This window comes from Corapipo altera, unplaced genomic scaffold (genome assembly GCF_003945725.1).
Source record: "Corapipo altera isolate COAL_440 unplaced genomic scaffold, ASM394572v1 61184, whole genome shotgun sequence".
Classification (NCBI taxonomy): Eukaryota; Metazoa; Chordata; class Aves; order Passeriformes; family Pipridae; genus Corapipo; species Corapipo altera.
In genome coordinates, this window is record NW_020885149.1 from 40,239 (window position 1) to 57,186 (window position 16,948).

Genomic DNA, 16,948 nt, shown 5'->3' on the forward strand with positions numbered 1-16,948 from the left:
GTCTCCATGGCCATCCAGCTGTTGGTGTTTTAGATACAAACACCAGCCCCTGATCTTCTGGGCTTCTACAACCTCACTGAGTGTTCACCTCACTGCCCACTTGTGTGACCCCTACTTTGTCAGCTTGTCTATGGGAATGTTACTGCGAACATTGTCAGAAACCTCAGAAAGTCGAGATAAACAACATCCACTCCTCTCCCACATCTATGAAGTTTGTCACCTCTCTGAAGTTTGTCACCTATCTGAGAGCGCCTCAGTGTAGAAGCTCTCAGATAGGTTGAGGTACGTTTTGCCCTTTGTAAATCCATGTTGACTGTTCACAATCACCTTCTTGTCCTTTGCATGTTTGGAAATGATTTCCAGGAGGAAACCTTCCAAAGCACTCTGGTCAGGTTGCCTGGTCTGCAGTTTATCTGCATCTTCCTCTTGCTCTTCCTGAAGTCGGAGGTGGCATTTGCTCTCCCACTCTTTAGGATCCCTCCCTGTCGTCATGACCTTCCTAAGACAATCAAGAGTGGCCTTGCAATGTCATCAGGCAGCTCTCTCAGCATTTGGGGGGACAACCTATGAACTGACCTATGTCACATTTCTTCAAGACTCCCCAACCTGGTCCTCCTCCACCACAGGTAACATCTTCCCTTCTCCTTCCTCCTTTCAGTCTTTCATGGAGGGAATTTTGTTTTAATGTCTCCATTTCCCATCTTCCTCAAACCTTCGCAGTATCATGTAATTCCTAGGGCAGCAAGAAATAATTCTGGCACAGTATTTCAGGGAAGAGACAGCTGTGAAAATCGCAGTAAGAGCCAAGGACAGTGGGAATCCACTGTCAAATCCCAGGGAAACCCAACCTTAATTCCCCATATAACTTGGCAAGAAAGCATCAGTCTTGCAGAAAAAGGACAGTTGATCTCCAGGCAGAGCCCGGCAGTCTCGGCACTACGTGCACAGCAAGAGCTTTCTGGACGGGCACATTTGGTCTGAGAGGAATCTTTGTCCGTATTCGCTTTTGGCCCTCGGTTGGCCGATTTAGGAACGGGGTCCTGCTCACCAACGATTGACTTTCCAACTAGGAAAAAAAGCCTGACCCTCCATCTCTCCTCTGACGTTGGTGCAGCGCTGTCGGCACTACATGCACAGCAAGAGCTTTCTGGGCAGGCACCTTTGATCTGGGAGGAATCTTCGTCTGTATTCACTTTTGAGCCTCGGATGGCTGATTTAGGAACGGGGCTACTTCCAATGAACGACTGCCCTTCCAACCAGGAAAAAGCCCTGACCCTCTGTCTCTCCCCTGCCATTGGTGCAGCACTCTTGGCACTATGTGCACAGCAAGAGCTTTCTGGACAGAAAAGGGAGGGAAAAGAGGAAAAGGAGAAAAAAGCCTTACTTGAGAATCCAGACATCCTACCATCGGTCAGGAAGAAGTCCCGCACCTTCTATAATGCAGGTAGATACTGGGGCACCCACTGGCAGACAGGGGCACTTGTAGTGCCAGTGGCACTGGTGTTCCTTTCCCCATGCTGAAGGCCCATGGTGGTGCTGAGCTGCCCTAATTGGTGCTGCACTGCATTCCACACTATCAGATGTGTGAGGATCTTCAAATAGAGATCTTCAAATAAAGTGTCTTATGTTTGAAGCATCGCTAGCAGTGCTCTTTGTTTCTACTGCAAAAGAAGAGTTTTGTTTATTTTTGTGGTTTACTTTAAAAAAAAATCTTTTATATTTTTCATGTGTTTCTAAATATAGTAAAAATGTTCTGTTTTTTTTCTGCTTCCCTCTTCTGTTTTTTTTTCTTGTTTGTCACATACTCCCCATCTCTCACTATCTTTTTGAACAATGCATGGTTTCTAGAGCAGCTAGAAGAGTTGGAGAAGGTGTTCCATGAAGACCACTATCCTGACACTGAGAAGAGGATGGAGCTTGCAGCTGCGTTTGGTGTGATGCCAGAGCGAATCCTGGTAACGCCTGCGTGAGGGACAGTGGGTTCTGTGCAGAAAAGGGATGGACAGGGACTGGGACAGGGAGGAGGTGATGACTACACCTGCCACTGGTGACAAGGAAGAGAGCTCACAGGGATGGACACTGCTCAACCCCACCCAAAATGGCCATGGAGTCTGGGGTTGCATATCTTCCCATTTCCTAAGGTGAATCATATAATGGCTAGATAAATGAGACTAAGGAGATCAAAGTTAATATCTTTTGTCTTGAAAATCACGGGCAGCAAAGGAAATTGATGTTTGGGGGTGTCTCTCTGCTATTATTTTTCTGTTTGCAATGAATTGTGCAGGTTCTTGGGAAGAAAGGTTTCCTGAGGTTCCTTTCTGTCAAAGAAAGGTTTTTGGGCTTACCTGGTGATGTGTGGAAGCAGTCACTTGCTGATTCGTTACCAGTGTCCCCATGTGTAGATGTTTTCCTTCCTGAATGCATCTTTTCTTTCCATTCATCAGATCTGGTTTCAGAATCGCAGGGCAAAATGGCGGAAATTGGAGAAGCTGAATGCGAAAGGCAACAGAAAATATCCAACATCGTCACCTCTGTCACATGATTATGGATGGGGGACCTACTCTGTTTTCTCATCTTTCCACAACAGGTACCTAATGAATTAAATGTTTTCCTTTGCCATTCCCCCTTTACATTTAAACTATGGAGAGCTGACAATCGAGTTGGACCTCGGTAGCTCGTCAGATTTCTTGGCAAATTGTAGTAGACCCTTTTAAAAGAGGGTTTGAAATAAATCTGTTGAGATTGCTGTGGCTAAAGTCATGTGGAGAACGAGGGATGAGATAGAAAGGTCTATGGATCACCCCTTCATTGTATGTTTTTGTGAATGGTCAGGAGCCCATTGCATTTCCCACCATTGCTTTCCATTTCCATGGATTTTCACTTGGTGATGGAAGTGCTGCTTGATCAGTCTTTCAAAGTCATGGGCTTCTTTGAACAAATATAAGGTAGCACCTTTCATAGGTGAGCAGGAGATATTTACTGGGGGGAGGGAAGGGAGTATGTGAGAGGATAGATAGTCTTTCAAGGGGTAGTGAGTGAATGCGTGAGGGAAGAAATTAGTTTCCACAGGGATATATTTGTGGCAATCTGGAGTGAAAAAACAGAATGCAAAGAGGAAAAATTAAGTTAAAGATTGGAGACCACCTGACTTATTTCACTGCATTGTCCCTGCTGCCTGTTCTACACTGGGGACTTGAGGCTGCTTCCCCAAATACTGTCAAGACAGCATTCCTTGCACACCTAAATCAGCCACTGCTTTCTTTTTCCACCAGCTAGTGATGTAGGATCTGCCCATTGTAGGGTAGAAGAATATGTATTTGGTCATAATGCCCTGCCTTGTCTTCTGGTTCATCCTCACACCCTTTTTGCTGCCTCCAGGGAACCTCCTCTGCCTGTGCCTCTGTTGCCTGATGTTGCTCGTGACCAATCTGCCGTGTTGGGAGGAAACGCTGCAGCTGGGAACTGCTCCAGCCTGCTCAGAGCACAGCTTGCACCACTCTCCTCTGCCTCAGGTGAGACCCCGACCAGCATGAGTGTTTTCCATAACTACAGCATTGGCTGGTGGAGCTAGGATGTTCCCAAACACTTTAGGGAAGGTCATGTGAATGCCCCAAGCCGTCAGGGCAAAATGTGACACCAGGTCACTGGACAGGCTGAGAAAGTTGGGATTGATCAGCCTGGAGAAGAGAAGGTTGTGTGGAGACCTCACAGCACCTTCCAGTATCTGAAGGGGCTGCAGAGAAGCTGGGGAGGGACTTTTCATCAGTGACAAGACGAGGGAGAATGGCTTCAAACTGAAAGAGGGAAAATTTAGGTTAGATATGCAGAAGAAATTCTTCCCTGTGAGGGTGGTGAGGCCCGGGCACAGGTTGCCCAGAGAAGCTGTGGCTGCCTCATCCCTGGAAGTGTTCAAGGGCAGGCTGGATGAAGGTTGGAGTAACCTGGGATAGTGGAAGGTGTCCCTACCCATGGCAGGGGGTTGGAACTGGATGGTCTTTAAGGTCCCTTCCAACCCAAACTTTTCTATGTTTGGAGGTATAGCAGCTCTGTGCTAATTGAGTCTGTACCAGCTATGTACCAGCACAGTGGTGCTTCTGTGCTGATGCTGGAGCCAAATTTGCAGTCCTTGTTCATGTCCTAGCCCAAGCCAGCAAGGAATTCTGAATATGACTTCATAAGGATAAGTGATAGGGGCATTCTTCCATAATAGCTGTTTGACACTGGTCCTGCTGCTCTAAATGATGATGAAAGTATTACTCTGGTTATGATGTTCTTCATGGCAGATATACACATCCCATACTCTGGTTCAGATGGAAACATTTGGGCTACAACCAGAGTCAGGTGAGGTGTGTGAGGAAGGTGCACTGTACAAACTGTTGGTGTTGTAGAGGCTCCCTCAGGTACTCCATACCTTTAAATGTCCAAGAGGATTCCTTGGCTTCCCCAGGCAGTGCAAGTTTCCATTTTGTGCAAGACCTCGAGGAGGGAGGCTAGTTGAGTTCCAGAGCTGATGCTGAATTTACTCTCAGTTGCGGTGGAGCTGGAGGTCAGTGGGGTGTGCTGTTCGACCAGGGTTCTACCTGTGCTGTGCTTAAAGATTGATGGCAACTAAAGACTGTTCAATTGTTTAGTCGTGTGTGGAGCACCAGAGCATTCCCTGGAGTCAGGAATGCTCCCTAAAGCATTTCCTATGTATGTTTACATTTCCAGTTGGCACAGTTTGAAAAGATTTCCCAAGTGATGAGGAGTTTATCACTTCCTTGGGAGGGATATCCCAAGCAATATATGTGCTGACATATGATACTACTGTGTGCATTTTTCCGCTTCCCAGTGTAATTCATTCATTGGAATTTCTGCTCCCTCATTTTATTCTAAATGTGCCAGTATTTAGTTATCAGTATTAAGGCCAGTTCTTGCAACTCATTTTCTAATAATGACTCAATTTTTTTTTTAATAGTGCTGATACCTTAAAAGTACTTTGGCACTGTAGAAAGCACCCGTAAGATTGTATCAGTAAGCTTAGAATGCTAATAAATACTTATGTGTGCTAAAAGTACATAATTGAGATACCTAATTTAGTATTTCTGTCATTTAAATTTGCCTGTCATCCTCTCAAGGCAAGGGCTACTTAAGTCAATCCTATGACCTATTTAATCAATAGGACTGTAATTCAGTTAGTTCTGGTTTTTCCACTCCTTACAGCAGGGTAAATATGGTCAAAGTGTTTGAATAATTCACTGCTTCCCAGAGTGCTGAAGCAGTGTCGTCTGTTGAGCCCTGTATTTAATTAGAATTAGATAAAGACTAAGGTTTTGCAAAATAATTCATTTAAAGGAAACAAACCGATTATCCTCTATGATCGGATTTCTATGCTGTAGGAACCTCTGCTGGTTCCTAAAATACATCTGCAGATGTGCTATTTAGTCAAGAGAGAATATAATAGAATCATGGAATGGTTTGGGTTGGAAGGGACCTTAAAGATCATCCAGTTCCAACCCCCTGCCATGGGCAGGGACACCTTCCACTATCCCAGGTTGCTCCAAGCCCCATCCAACCTGGCCTTGGACACTTCCAGGGATCCAGGGGCAGCCACAGCTTCTCTGGGCAACCTGTGCCAGGGCCTCCCCACCCTCACAGCAAAGAATTTCTTCCTGATATCTACTCTAAACTTCTAGTTTGAGTTCATTTTTTCACTGTTAGAGAAATAGAAGTTTCATTCAGGGATGTGATCTTGTCCTCTGTTTTCAATGAGCCATTTCTTTCTGGGGAATCTGCACGCTGGGCTGCAATTCTCCATGTGGAAAAGACAAGCAATCCTCCTGATAGGAGAGAAAGGTCCCATCTGAATTCTTGGTGCAGTGTGTAAGGAAGAAAAGGGGCAACTGAATGTCCCTGGGTGCCACAGCTCGTGGGTGAAAGGGAATAGGATAGGGCACTGCAGAAAGGACTAGGACACAGCTGAGGGTGAGGAAGCAATGCCGGGTTTATTGAGGGGAACACGGGCTCATATAGGATGGGATCAGGGGCTGGACTCAGGCAAGGGGAGGAGGGAAGGATTGACAGGTCAGGAAAGGCAGGGATTGGACTTCAAGAGGGGAATGGGTGGTAACTTCAGGTATCTAGGGGAAAGGGCCAATGGCAGCTGCCTCTGCACTGCACCAAACAGTGGCCAATCACAGGCAGAGGAGCGGGAAAGCGGGGGAGAGCAACAGGCTCTGGCGGGAAAATCATGAGGGGAGAGAAAGACAATATGGAGGACAGGATTAAAAAACAACAATCAGGGGTACAAACATCCATTAACCACATGACAATAAACTGAGGATAACTGGGGATAACAGGGATAAACTTCTCCAGTCCTGGTATAGCCTTTTCAGGCATATAAGGTCCATTTCAGTGAGGTAAGTCCATTTATGGATTGTAAATCTTCCTCCATGCCTCAAAACGCTCCCATTCGTCCCTGTTCACTTCATCATCATCTCCAACATCTGAGGGTGAAATGGGTATGTGGAAAATGAGTGATAAAGAGAACTGGGTTTTTACTGCTGGAATCCTTTCAGCTTGCTGCTGACTGCCTTCTGTTGCAATTGCTGTGTGTGCATCCAGCTTTTAGGAAACACAGGCTTCCTCTGCTTGTCTGAAACCCCTGTGTCTTCAGTGATAGGGATGTGTGAAAATGAGACTTTACTTTGTTCCACTAGATCTGTGTGAGGGAACAAGCCTCCCCTTGTTCTCTTTAAATCAGGCTGGGCAAGAAGTAATGAAATCTATTTGTGTCAGCTAAGGCTAGTAAATACTTTCCAGATACAGATCTGTTTGAGGGGATTAAAAAAAGTACCTTTTCTAAGTCACTGTTCAGAAAAGAGGCTTGCTTTGGTAGTGCACATGAACTGTGAGGTTTGGTGAGTGGTTTTGGACCCGGTTGCCTGAGGGAAGGGAGAAATAAGGTCTGTGTAAAGAGCCACATTCTGCTCTCTTTATTTATGAAACCCACCCTGCCCTCCAAATTTGTTCAACTCTAATCAGATGGAAGTTAGAAGTCCTAAAAATTACATTCCTACAAGTCATGGGAGAACTGGTGCCTGGGCAGAGTAGAGACCTAAGCTGGTGCACTCTTTGAGGGAGAAGACTGATATTTGGTGTAGAGAGTCCTCATAAAAGAGAGATCAGCATGGCACAGTGGCATGGAAAGCTGCAGTTGCAGTTTTGCCTTAACTAGATGCAGGGTAACACAGCTATGGGGAATAAAACAATAAAATTTGCTTTTTGTTTGCTTGCTTGTTATCTAGCATTGCATAGGCAGACTTTTCTCTTTAAGAAAGCAAAAACTGAAACAGGGAAAATGAAAGACAATGTGACCTGAATTCATTCATTAAAAAAACTTGCCAAGAAATAGAGCCACCCAGGGTCCACCTGTTAGCTTTATTAGAATATCTCAGAACATGAAGGAGGCAAAACTTGAATAGGATAAAATCCAAACTAGCTGAAGCAAAATAAAAGAGGAAACAAATTAGAAAAAAAAAGTTATCAATTTACAAGGCAAAACCAATTGCTTAGTAATGTTAGATTTCAGCAAAATAATTTGTGACCTGTGCATTGTGGTGCAGTTATGCCTATAGATTTTGGCCTGCTGGAGTGGCTGTTCAGGTGCTTTCCTTGGTACCAGTGTATTTAACCACTTTCAGCAGGACAACAAAATGATGAGGACAGTATAATCTGTTACCTGAGACCTTTCGAGAGTGTTCGGTGCTGCCTTTTCCACTGTTTTTCTTTGCTTTGGCCAGTACTTCTGGCTGTTGATTTGTGAGTTCTTTTTATTTCTAATGTCCCACTGTTTTTTCCAGTTTGCCAAACAAGCTGATTAAAAATGTCATCGCGTTGTATTTGAGGTGTATCTTACCTTGATGGCAGTTTTGGCTTCTGATTTGGGTATTGGGCACACTGCTTGCTATGAGAGTCTTTTGCGCCTCAAAACTTCCATTTTGAGCTTGCTTTGGTCTTAGAATTGGTTTTTACTACTTTTGCTGGACAGCATGCTTGAGATTAATAGATTTTTTTGACACTGGCAGTTCTTTAAAGTTTTTCTTGTTTTCCTGAGATTCCTTACTGATATAAATATATCTGTGGTTCATTGACTTAAAGCATTGGCTTATGATTTTTTTTGAGTTAACCCTTTAGAAAGAAAAGTTCCTCTGGTTTGTGGGAGGAGATTTTTCTGCCCCACTGGTGATTTTGCAGGAAATCCTTTGTTTCATGTGGCTGTATTGTGAGGACACCTGTCAGGAGCCCAATCTGTGCAGATAACTCTCAGAGGTGGAATGGTTGTGGAAGTCTTGAGAGCAACTGGATGAAACTGGATATGATCTGTCAGAGAAGAGTGAATAAATGACAAGCTCTAATGATTTTGTGGGAAATATCCCTCTCTTTAAATTTAGAAAGACAGCATAAACTTAGGGAACAAAGAAACAAGGAAGAATTTATTCAACGCGTTGGGTCTTTCTTGCACCGAGTTTCCAGGGAAAAAGACACCTTCAGTTTAAATTCCATACATTTTATAGTTTCGCAAAATCCCACCCTTTTCAGATAAGTTTTAATGTATTCATCTTTATCTGAAAAGGTTTCTTTTCTCTGAAAAGGGGCTTTCCCTTTTTCCCAGTTGGCTGCAAGCCATTCCCTGTCAAAGGTGATGGATCTTCCTTTGTTCTTAGCCCAAAGAGAAAAGGAACCTCGTGTACAAAATGGCCCTAAAAGATTGAATTTTTAAGGATTTTCTCATTTCCCTTATCCTGCCAAAAGAGACCCTGATACCCAAGTTCAGCTCTTGGAACTTGGATATCTTCACGATATGTCTATTTAAAAAAAACCCATATTTTAATTTCTCAGAATTTCACTCACAGGATTCTTGCTTTTGAACAAATTACTTTAAAGCTGATGATGTGTAGCTGACATGGCAAGCAGGAATCATATCTTTTGAACAAGTGGTAGGTTCTGGCCTACTGAAAATCCAGAAGAGGATCAGACTGACAGGCTTCTCAAAGCAATGCATTTAGAAACTGAATTGGTTCATTGACCATCACTCCAATTAAATGAAGAGGCCATTGCTCCTAAGTTTGATTAATATTTTTTTTCTACTTTCAAGATGTCATTTGCACGAAAGGCTGTAATTACTCAGCATTAAAAGAAACTGTTTGTGACATCAGTCTGTGACACAGGCTTGTGAAACCAGGCCCTGCTGTAAGTTCATGGATACATCTCTAGGACAAACCTCAGTGTCCTTCATGACTCGTGAAAGACAGACATCCCAGTCATGCCAACAGAAAAACACACATCTGTTTCTGTTACTTTAAGATTCTGTCCCACTCACTGGAAGCTGTTTGCACTAAAGAATGGATCTCTGAACTCTGCCAGGATTTTGAGGAAGCAGCTATAGTAGGGGTAAGGCAGGTGTGTAGGTGGAGACTTAGAACAGACATTCTTGAGTTAAGGCACATGTCTTAACCAGGGCTGGTTCAGAGATCTGAAGCTGCAAATTATTAAATTGCTCTCCAAAAATTCCCAAGGCTGTCTCATGGACTGAAAATCCAGAAATAATGGAAGTGATAAACAAAAATCCTGCTGTTACATTCCCATGTTCACTGGAAAGCCTTCTGAGGTTATCTATCTCTATATCAGTGTCAGGAAAAACAACAGAATAGTAAAATGTAGGTATTATCTCAAGCCAGTGATCAGAATTCTCCATCAAACAATTCTGGAATCTTCTGTAAATATGCCAGATTTAGCAGATATTGCTTTTCTGGGAGTTGTTTATTCCCACTGCATTTGTGACTTTATTCAGAAGGCACAATTTCAGCATCTGTCTTTGAAAGGACTGAGAAGCAGAGGAGTCTTGAGAAAAGGCTAAACCAGGTCTTTGGAGGCCATGGGTGTCCCTTCACAATCTCTTTGCCTGGGGGTCCTATTGCCATGACCCACAAAGATTATCTACACCTAAGTATTGCAAATATTTCAAAAAACAATTTAATTTTTAGTAGATGTGAAAGTGGGATTAGAAGTGACTTCCTGGGCTGCTTGTATTCATCCTGAGGAAGACTGGAATCTGCAGAACAGTGCCATCTGCAGAACAGCTCACCCTAATGTCATTATTGAACTGAAGCTTTACCTGGATGTAGACTGGTTTTCAGGTAGGTATGTTTCATAATGTTTGTGTGAACATTCTGGGACACGATGGTTAGGAGAACCTGTGCAAATGAAGGTTTAAAAAAAAAGTAAGAAGAGATCTTCAGTATCATTTCTGGCTAAGCCATTTTGATTTTGAGGACACTAAATATTGGCTTCCTTGTGCTTTGTTGTGTGGGAGTAGATCTGTGCTATGTCAAACACCGGGAGTGGGACAGGTATATCAGAGATGCTGCCTGACATGGATAAATAGTATGTTCAAACAGAAAAAATAAACTGCTGAGAATTGCATGGGCATGTGAATGCTTGAGAGATGCCATCCTAGCTCTTGCTCTGGTTTTCTAAATGAGCCCAAAATCAAGGTTATTGAAACTTGAAAAGTTTTCATTGAAACATCATGATTCCCTCTCTCCATGGTTGCAGAGAGTTGGAAAAAACGGCATGTGGGAAGATGCAATAAGAGAGACAGAAATGCACAGTGTGATGGAGAATCTGAGAAACAGGGCTATGAGGTGTTGAAGTGGAATCTCCTCATCAGCTCTCTGGGCTTGCATTCCAGAATTCTCCGAAGGTTGCTAATGCTTGCTGTGGCATCTTTAGGTTTTATGCTTGAGGCCTTTCATTCGTACCTGGTGGAGTGCATTTGATGTTACCCTGTATGCCTGCAAGGGTGAAGTACAACTGTAAACTCTCCATAAAGCTTTCCTATGAGTGGGAGTAGACCAGCTTTACCTGAACAGTTGGCTGGTTCAGCCCAGCTAGATTTGAAAAATCATTTAAACTTGTGAAGAGAGAAATCATTTATTAATTGCCTAATGAAAGAAAATCTTGTTCTCTTGCCCCATGTGCAAGCTCCTTGAACTTCTGTGTATAGTTGTTACTCTGGATCACCAGCATATGTGACTCTGACCTTTAATGTCCTCTATTGTCCTGTTTCCACAGAGGCTCCTCTGTAAGAAACTCTTCCTCTCTCATTTTCCAGCAGTGACTGAGGAGAGAGGTCGCCAAAGAAGATTCTAGGAACCAAAAGGTGTTGGTTTCTTTTTCTGTGTCCCAGTTTCTTTTTCCAGAAGATCATCAGCTGACATCTTTGCTCTTTTAATTTTTGTTTCTGGCACGACTCATCTGAGTGAAAATATGGTCAAAATAATGACTGAGGATGTGGATGTGTACCTGCACGTTTTTGTTTCTTTCAAGCCACAGTTAAATTTTTCAAAAGGGTAATCTTTTGAGTTGAGTGCAGCACACTCCTCCCAGAGGACAGTAGTGATGGCAGATGACTGGGGGATAATTCCTGGCTTTTTTCCAGGAAGTACTTTGCTTCACTTGGCTGCCTTCTTGAGAGATGAATAAATATAATATGCAGAGGCTGAAATCATGAAGGTAATTTTATGTAGCCAATAAACACCATCCTGTGCTCCAGAGAGCTTGCTAGTACTTCCTTGTGCTTCTCTACAGCAATGCCGGTACTTGCTCACTTTTATTCCCACCAGTTAATGTCTGGCTTCTTGCTTTTCTGTTCTGCTCCTCCTTCCCTCTGCTTGCTCCTGTTCATTCCTGCTATGACAGCTCGGTGTGATGGTCTCTCTTTTCATTCACAGCCTCCTCGGTGGCAGGAACGGTGGCATCTTGTGAAGAAGTTCAGGTGAAGATGTCGCTACAGCTTGGCTTCAACTCCAGCAGAGTGGAGTGCTTCAACTCCAGCAGAGTGGAGTGCTTCAGCTCCAGCAGAGTGGAGTGCTTCAGCTCCAGCAGAGTGGAGTGCTTCCCGAGCCTTCCCAGCCCTCCTCCCATCCGCAGGACCACCAACCTGTCCTTCAACCCCCACAGCCCTGCTGTTTCCGTGGCGCTGGACACTCCCAACAATGAATGCTGGTTGTCCAGTCAGGAAAATGGCTTCAGGGAGGCCTTCACTTACAACATCCAGAATCAAGGGTAGGAACAGATGAGAAGGGAAACGAAAAAAGCAAAACCTGGGAGAAGCCTTGCGAGAGTGAATGTGGGACATGGGACAAGGAATTAGGTGGGAGCATAAGTGAAAAGTGAGGTGCAGGAGTGACAGTATCTTTTAAATGAAGCATGAAAAACTGCATGATGTGCATAGTGGGACAGGGCACCTGCTGTGAGACAAGCGATACCTCTGGCCAGAATGCTTCCAGAATTGCATACCTGTCAAGCAAAAGAGAGGATGTTTCAAACTTTGGGGTGTGCTTTGGAGAGTGGGAAGATAATCCCCACTAATGCCCATTGGTGAAGAATCCTGCTGTGAAACCACTTGGCTCAAGTGGTTTCTGTTGCCCTTGTCCTGGCATCTGGGAGGAGGGGTTGGAGTCAGATCAGGGTTGGCAATAACAGAGTTGTTTACTGTATGGGTTGCTGTAGCTGTTGACCCTACTTTAATCTCTGGATTGCCTCTCCTTGCTCTCTGGAGCTTTAGTCCACCACCCTCCTGCCGTTACCCTGAGCAGCTGGAGACTGCAGGGAACCTGGAGACCATGTACTACCAGTACAGCAGCCAGGGGGGAATTTACCAGATGTCCCAATAGTCCCAGCAGCACCAGCTCTCCCAGTTCTGCCAACTGCCAGATCACCTGGCCACCAATTTGCTCTCCAGTGACCACCTCCCTCCTCCAATACCCCCTGAGTCCCATTCAGCTTTCCTGGCCTTACCTGGTAACACTGGAGCAGTAACCTATGGAGCCACACAAGGCTATGGACAAAACCACATGGGGGGACAGCTCATGCCGCAGCAGTCAAGTGGAAACTCAGGTAAATTTCTGAAATATTTTGTCATCCTGCATCTCTGGAGTAACGAAACCATACCCTGAAACACTCAGGATGATCAGTGGTTTTACTGGTGGCTGTGACAGAAAGTAGAAACGTGCACATGCATGCACAGATATATATATATATACCCATCTTTTTTTCTAATTTCCTTGTATGTTTGGTTTTTTTTTAAAGTGCTGAGTGACCCATTCATTTGAATCAAAAGTTACTACACAGGTTGCACATGTCAGAAAGAGCATTAAATGTGAATGTGTCAGGTAGTGCAGTGGTTTTTCTCTGGACTGGAGAACTAACTTTTGCAGGAGTGTACTGTTGTGCAAGTGAACATGCCTTTGGTATATGTGGGTGGGAATCAAGGGTGCAAAATGGAAAAGGTGCCACAGCAAGTGGAATAGTTGGAGGTAGAAAGAAAAACAGGCTTCTCACTCTGTTGAGCTTCTGCAGAAACCAGTTTGAAGTTTCATATCTTGGGGTAGTGCAAAAGAAGAGAGAGACAGAAGCCAGCAGAGTATGCATATAGAGTCTTTCTTTTTCTTCCTCTGGTTTGAATTTGCAACAGATTAAGGCAGTTCTGCATAATTTTCTGAGAAGTAACTAGGTGAAACTGGCACTGTTGGTCTCCTTGTTTTGTGTCCAGGCTTTGTATTTTGAAGTTATTCAAGCCCAAGTATAATCGAATGATAAACCATTGCAGTTAGTTTATTTGGACTGTCAGGTTTGTTGAATTAAGCTCACAGTCCAAAAACTACATCTCTTGTCTTATCACATAAGAGAATAGTTTCAGACCACAGATGCTGCTGCCGGTTTTGTACCAGTCTTGTGGACCTCGTTAGGGAGGGAAGTCTGACTCACAGAGTCTGACTCACAGAGTCTGACTCACAGCAGGCTGCAAACTGGCTCTTGTTCCCATTATTCCTGCTGACATTGTCCAGGCCAGGTTGGCAGCACCTTTGCTATCTACCACACTTGGTCTGTCTTCCCTCTCTGGTTTCAAGGCATAATTATTCTTTTCAGTGGTTTTTCAGTCTGAAGTGCCAGAAATAATGAGAAGGCTGTGCCCCAGTGCACCAAATTAGCATTTTTATAGCGTGATGCCAAAGTGTGTGTTGCATTCTTTGGGGCACATTGTGTGAGCATAAGGGGTGTGTAAAGGTGCAGGCTGATAAAGTTGAAAGATTGTTGAAGGAACAGAGGCAGAGTTGATATTCTCTTACTCTGTCCAGAGCACAATCAGCAGTGCATGGCTGTTCTGTTCAAGGAAGGGATCCTACAGCTGTTATGACCAAGTTCACAGAATCATGGAATGGTTTGGGTAGGAAGGGACCTTAAGGATCATCCAGTTCCAACCCCCTGCCATGGGCAGGAACACCTTCCACTATCCCAGGTTGTTCAAAGCCCCATCCAACCTGGCCTTGGACACTTCCAGGGATGGGGCAGCCACAGCTTCTCTGGGCAACCTGCCTCACTACTCTCACAGCGAAGAATTTCTTCCTAAAAAGGTACCAGGTTCCCAAAGTGCAGTGGGCAGGGAACCAGTCTGTCAGTGCAGACACACCTGTGAGTCTTACTTCACTGAGTAAGCAAGTGAACAGCTTAGTTGGATTATAGCTATTACTTAACAATACATTCCTGCTTCCAGCTTCTATAAATGAAAGTGAAGATTAAACATTCAGGTTATGCTTGACAGAGCTGGAACCTCTTGGAAAATAGGAGTGGAGAAAAAAAATTGGGGAGTAGGTGTCTCTAATATTGTTACATACTCTCAGGATCAGTGCTGAGTGACATCATGATTTCTTTTTACATTATATAACAATGCTATGAACTTCCAAGATTTTTCCTCCTAAGAACTACCTTTTGGATAAAAACACTGCAGTGTAAACAGCAAAGTGATCCTTTATCTATATGTGGTGTCTGCTCTACTGCAGTGACCACCAGAGCATGGCTGCAATGCTGTTTGCACTGAGCATAGACATGCTGCTGTTATTTTCATTATTCTGTCTTTCCTTTGTTGCTTTTCCCTCAGCAGACATCACTGCCTATCAGGCTGTCCCCTGGAGTGATTTCTACATGCAGGGAGCTCAATTCTCAAATCAGCTGCACTCCCAAATGCCATTTTTTAGCACAGCAGAAGACAGAACTTCAAGAGCCATCTCTTCTTCAAGTGCCCAATGGAACAACACTGGGATCCATGTCACAGGCTGGAAAGCAGAAGGGAGTCACACCAGACCAGAGTTCAAACCAGAGCCACCAAACAGAGCCAGAGTTGGCATGGCCATGGCTCGCTGAAAGAGAGATGATGTAGAGTGTTGTAACAAGAAAGGAGACACCACTGTTGGTAACTGAAAGGCCAGCTGATTCTTTTTTTTTTTGGGGAAAAGGAAAGAGTTCCAAGACAGCAGTAGCTCCTCTGAATGCAGGATCAAAACTGTGGCATGAATGGGAATGGAACTTCCTTTTTTCTGGTCTACCATCCAAGACTGGTCCCGTTATCCTGTACCTGGTTCTTAGATTCATCTGTTCATAGGAACGGGGACTTAGAAGTCAGTAAAATAGATGCCAAAGTTCTGTCCTCTCTCAGACAACATCTGTTGTGAGCTGAATGGCTGCACAGAACTGACAATTTCTAAGATTTCCAGAGGTATAAACACCTCTCTTCAAGGCAGAACTTCTTTAGCACGAGAGGGGAAAAGGGAAGAGAAGAGAGAGCTTTCTGTCTGCATTTCCATTTCCAGGCTTTTTTTTTTTTTTGGAAACAAGATTATCCTACTTTCGAATGGTTGAAAGGTGTCATATGCCTTAAATATTCTTTGGATGTGTATGGGGCTATATGTGTATCTAATTTTGAAATATGAGACATTTGAAAAATCCAAAGTATTTTGTGTCATGTTGTTACGACTCACCACAGAAAAAGGGGAGTGGGGGTGTATTAGGGAGGGGTTCGAACATACTGAAATCTTGAAACCATGACACTGTTGGAAGCTCAACAAAACTGATATTTATTACCAAGAGGTGGCCAACAAAACGAACAAACCCAAAAGGGAGGAAGGAGGAGAGAAATAAGCCCCCAGCACGACCTCCCCAGTTACCCAGCTGTTGTCCATAAAGTTATCTTACCAACCTAGCATGCCTATAATTACCCATAGCAGAAGCTGCATCCTTGGAAAGTCAGTAACTTCACAAACTGGCAGGCATCCCTGCCAAAGGCAACGTCCTTGGTGTGAAGCTAGCTCCCTCCAAGAAAGCACTGTCTGCTTTTATACAATTAACTGAGTGACCTCAACCTAGGCAGGAGTGGTCATCACCACCCAGCCAGAGGCCCTCAGTCCCACCCCCTTGGTTATGTAAGTGCATCTCTTCTGCACACGCGTGGCTTTCCCTGCACCCGTGTACTGCACTTGGGGGGGTCTTTTCCAAATGACTCTGGGGGCATCCTTCATCATTATAGTCTTCACTTTCTCCTTCAAGTGACCTTGGAGGATGATTAGCCAACCACAGAACACCAATTAAATATAGTTTATACCAAAACTCCCTTCAGGCACAAAGTTCCCATTTTATCAGTGCTTGTTTTCTCATAACTTGGCAGGGAAAGAACAAAACTTTCACAGGTGGCTGGGCCGAACACAGACCAAAAGCATCAGCGTAATTAACCCCTGATACATCCCACCGCGTGGTCTGTGGTTGGACCATGACACTAGTGAACAACTTGAAGAGCCTATTGATGAAGTGTCATCTCCAAAAATTAAAACAACATAACAACTGAGTAACAGCAAAAGTACAGACAATAATATAATCATGTCCATCCTCAGTGACGAGATCCAAATGGGTTACAGTGGTCATTTACTTGGAGTCAACAGTACTTGAGATAATCTTTTCCCAGTTGGCAGACCTAGTTTTCAAGTTTGGACAGATGAACAGGTGTGTCCAATCGTATGGGCCTGGACAACGCGATGAATCTCGGGAATTTCTGCAAAGTATAAAGCCTGTACGA

The 16,948-nt window shown here is 44.1% G+C and overlaps 1 protein-coding gene across 1 annotated transcript; it reads left to right on the top strand.

Moving 5' to 3' along the window:
- Nucleotides 1-490: 490 nt before the first annotated feature.
- LOC113960565 lies at nucleotides 491-15,787 on the top strand. Its single transcript, XM_027670186.1, is given in 9 exon segments — nucleotides 491-626; nucleotides 1,361-1,444; nucleotides 1,849-1,955; nucleotides 2,445-2,587; nucleotides 3,379-3,512; nucleotides 11,775-12,108; nucleotides 12,605-12,942; nucleotides 14,984-15,071; nucleotides 15,073-15,787. Coding segments are annotated over 9 exon segments (1,554 nt in total). The 3' UTR covers nucleotides 15,263-15,787.
- The last annotated feature ends 1,161 nt before the right edge of the window (nucleotides 15,788-16,948 follow it).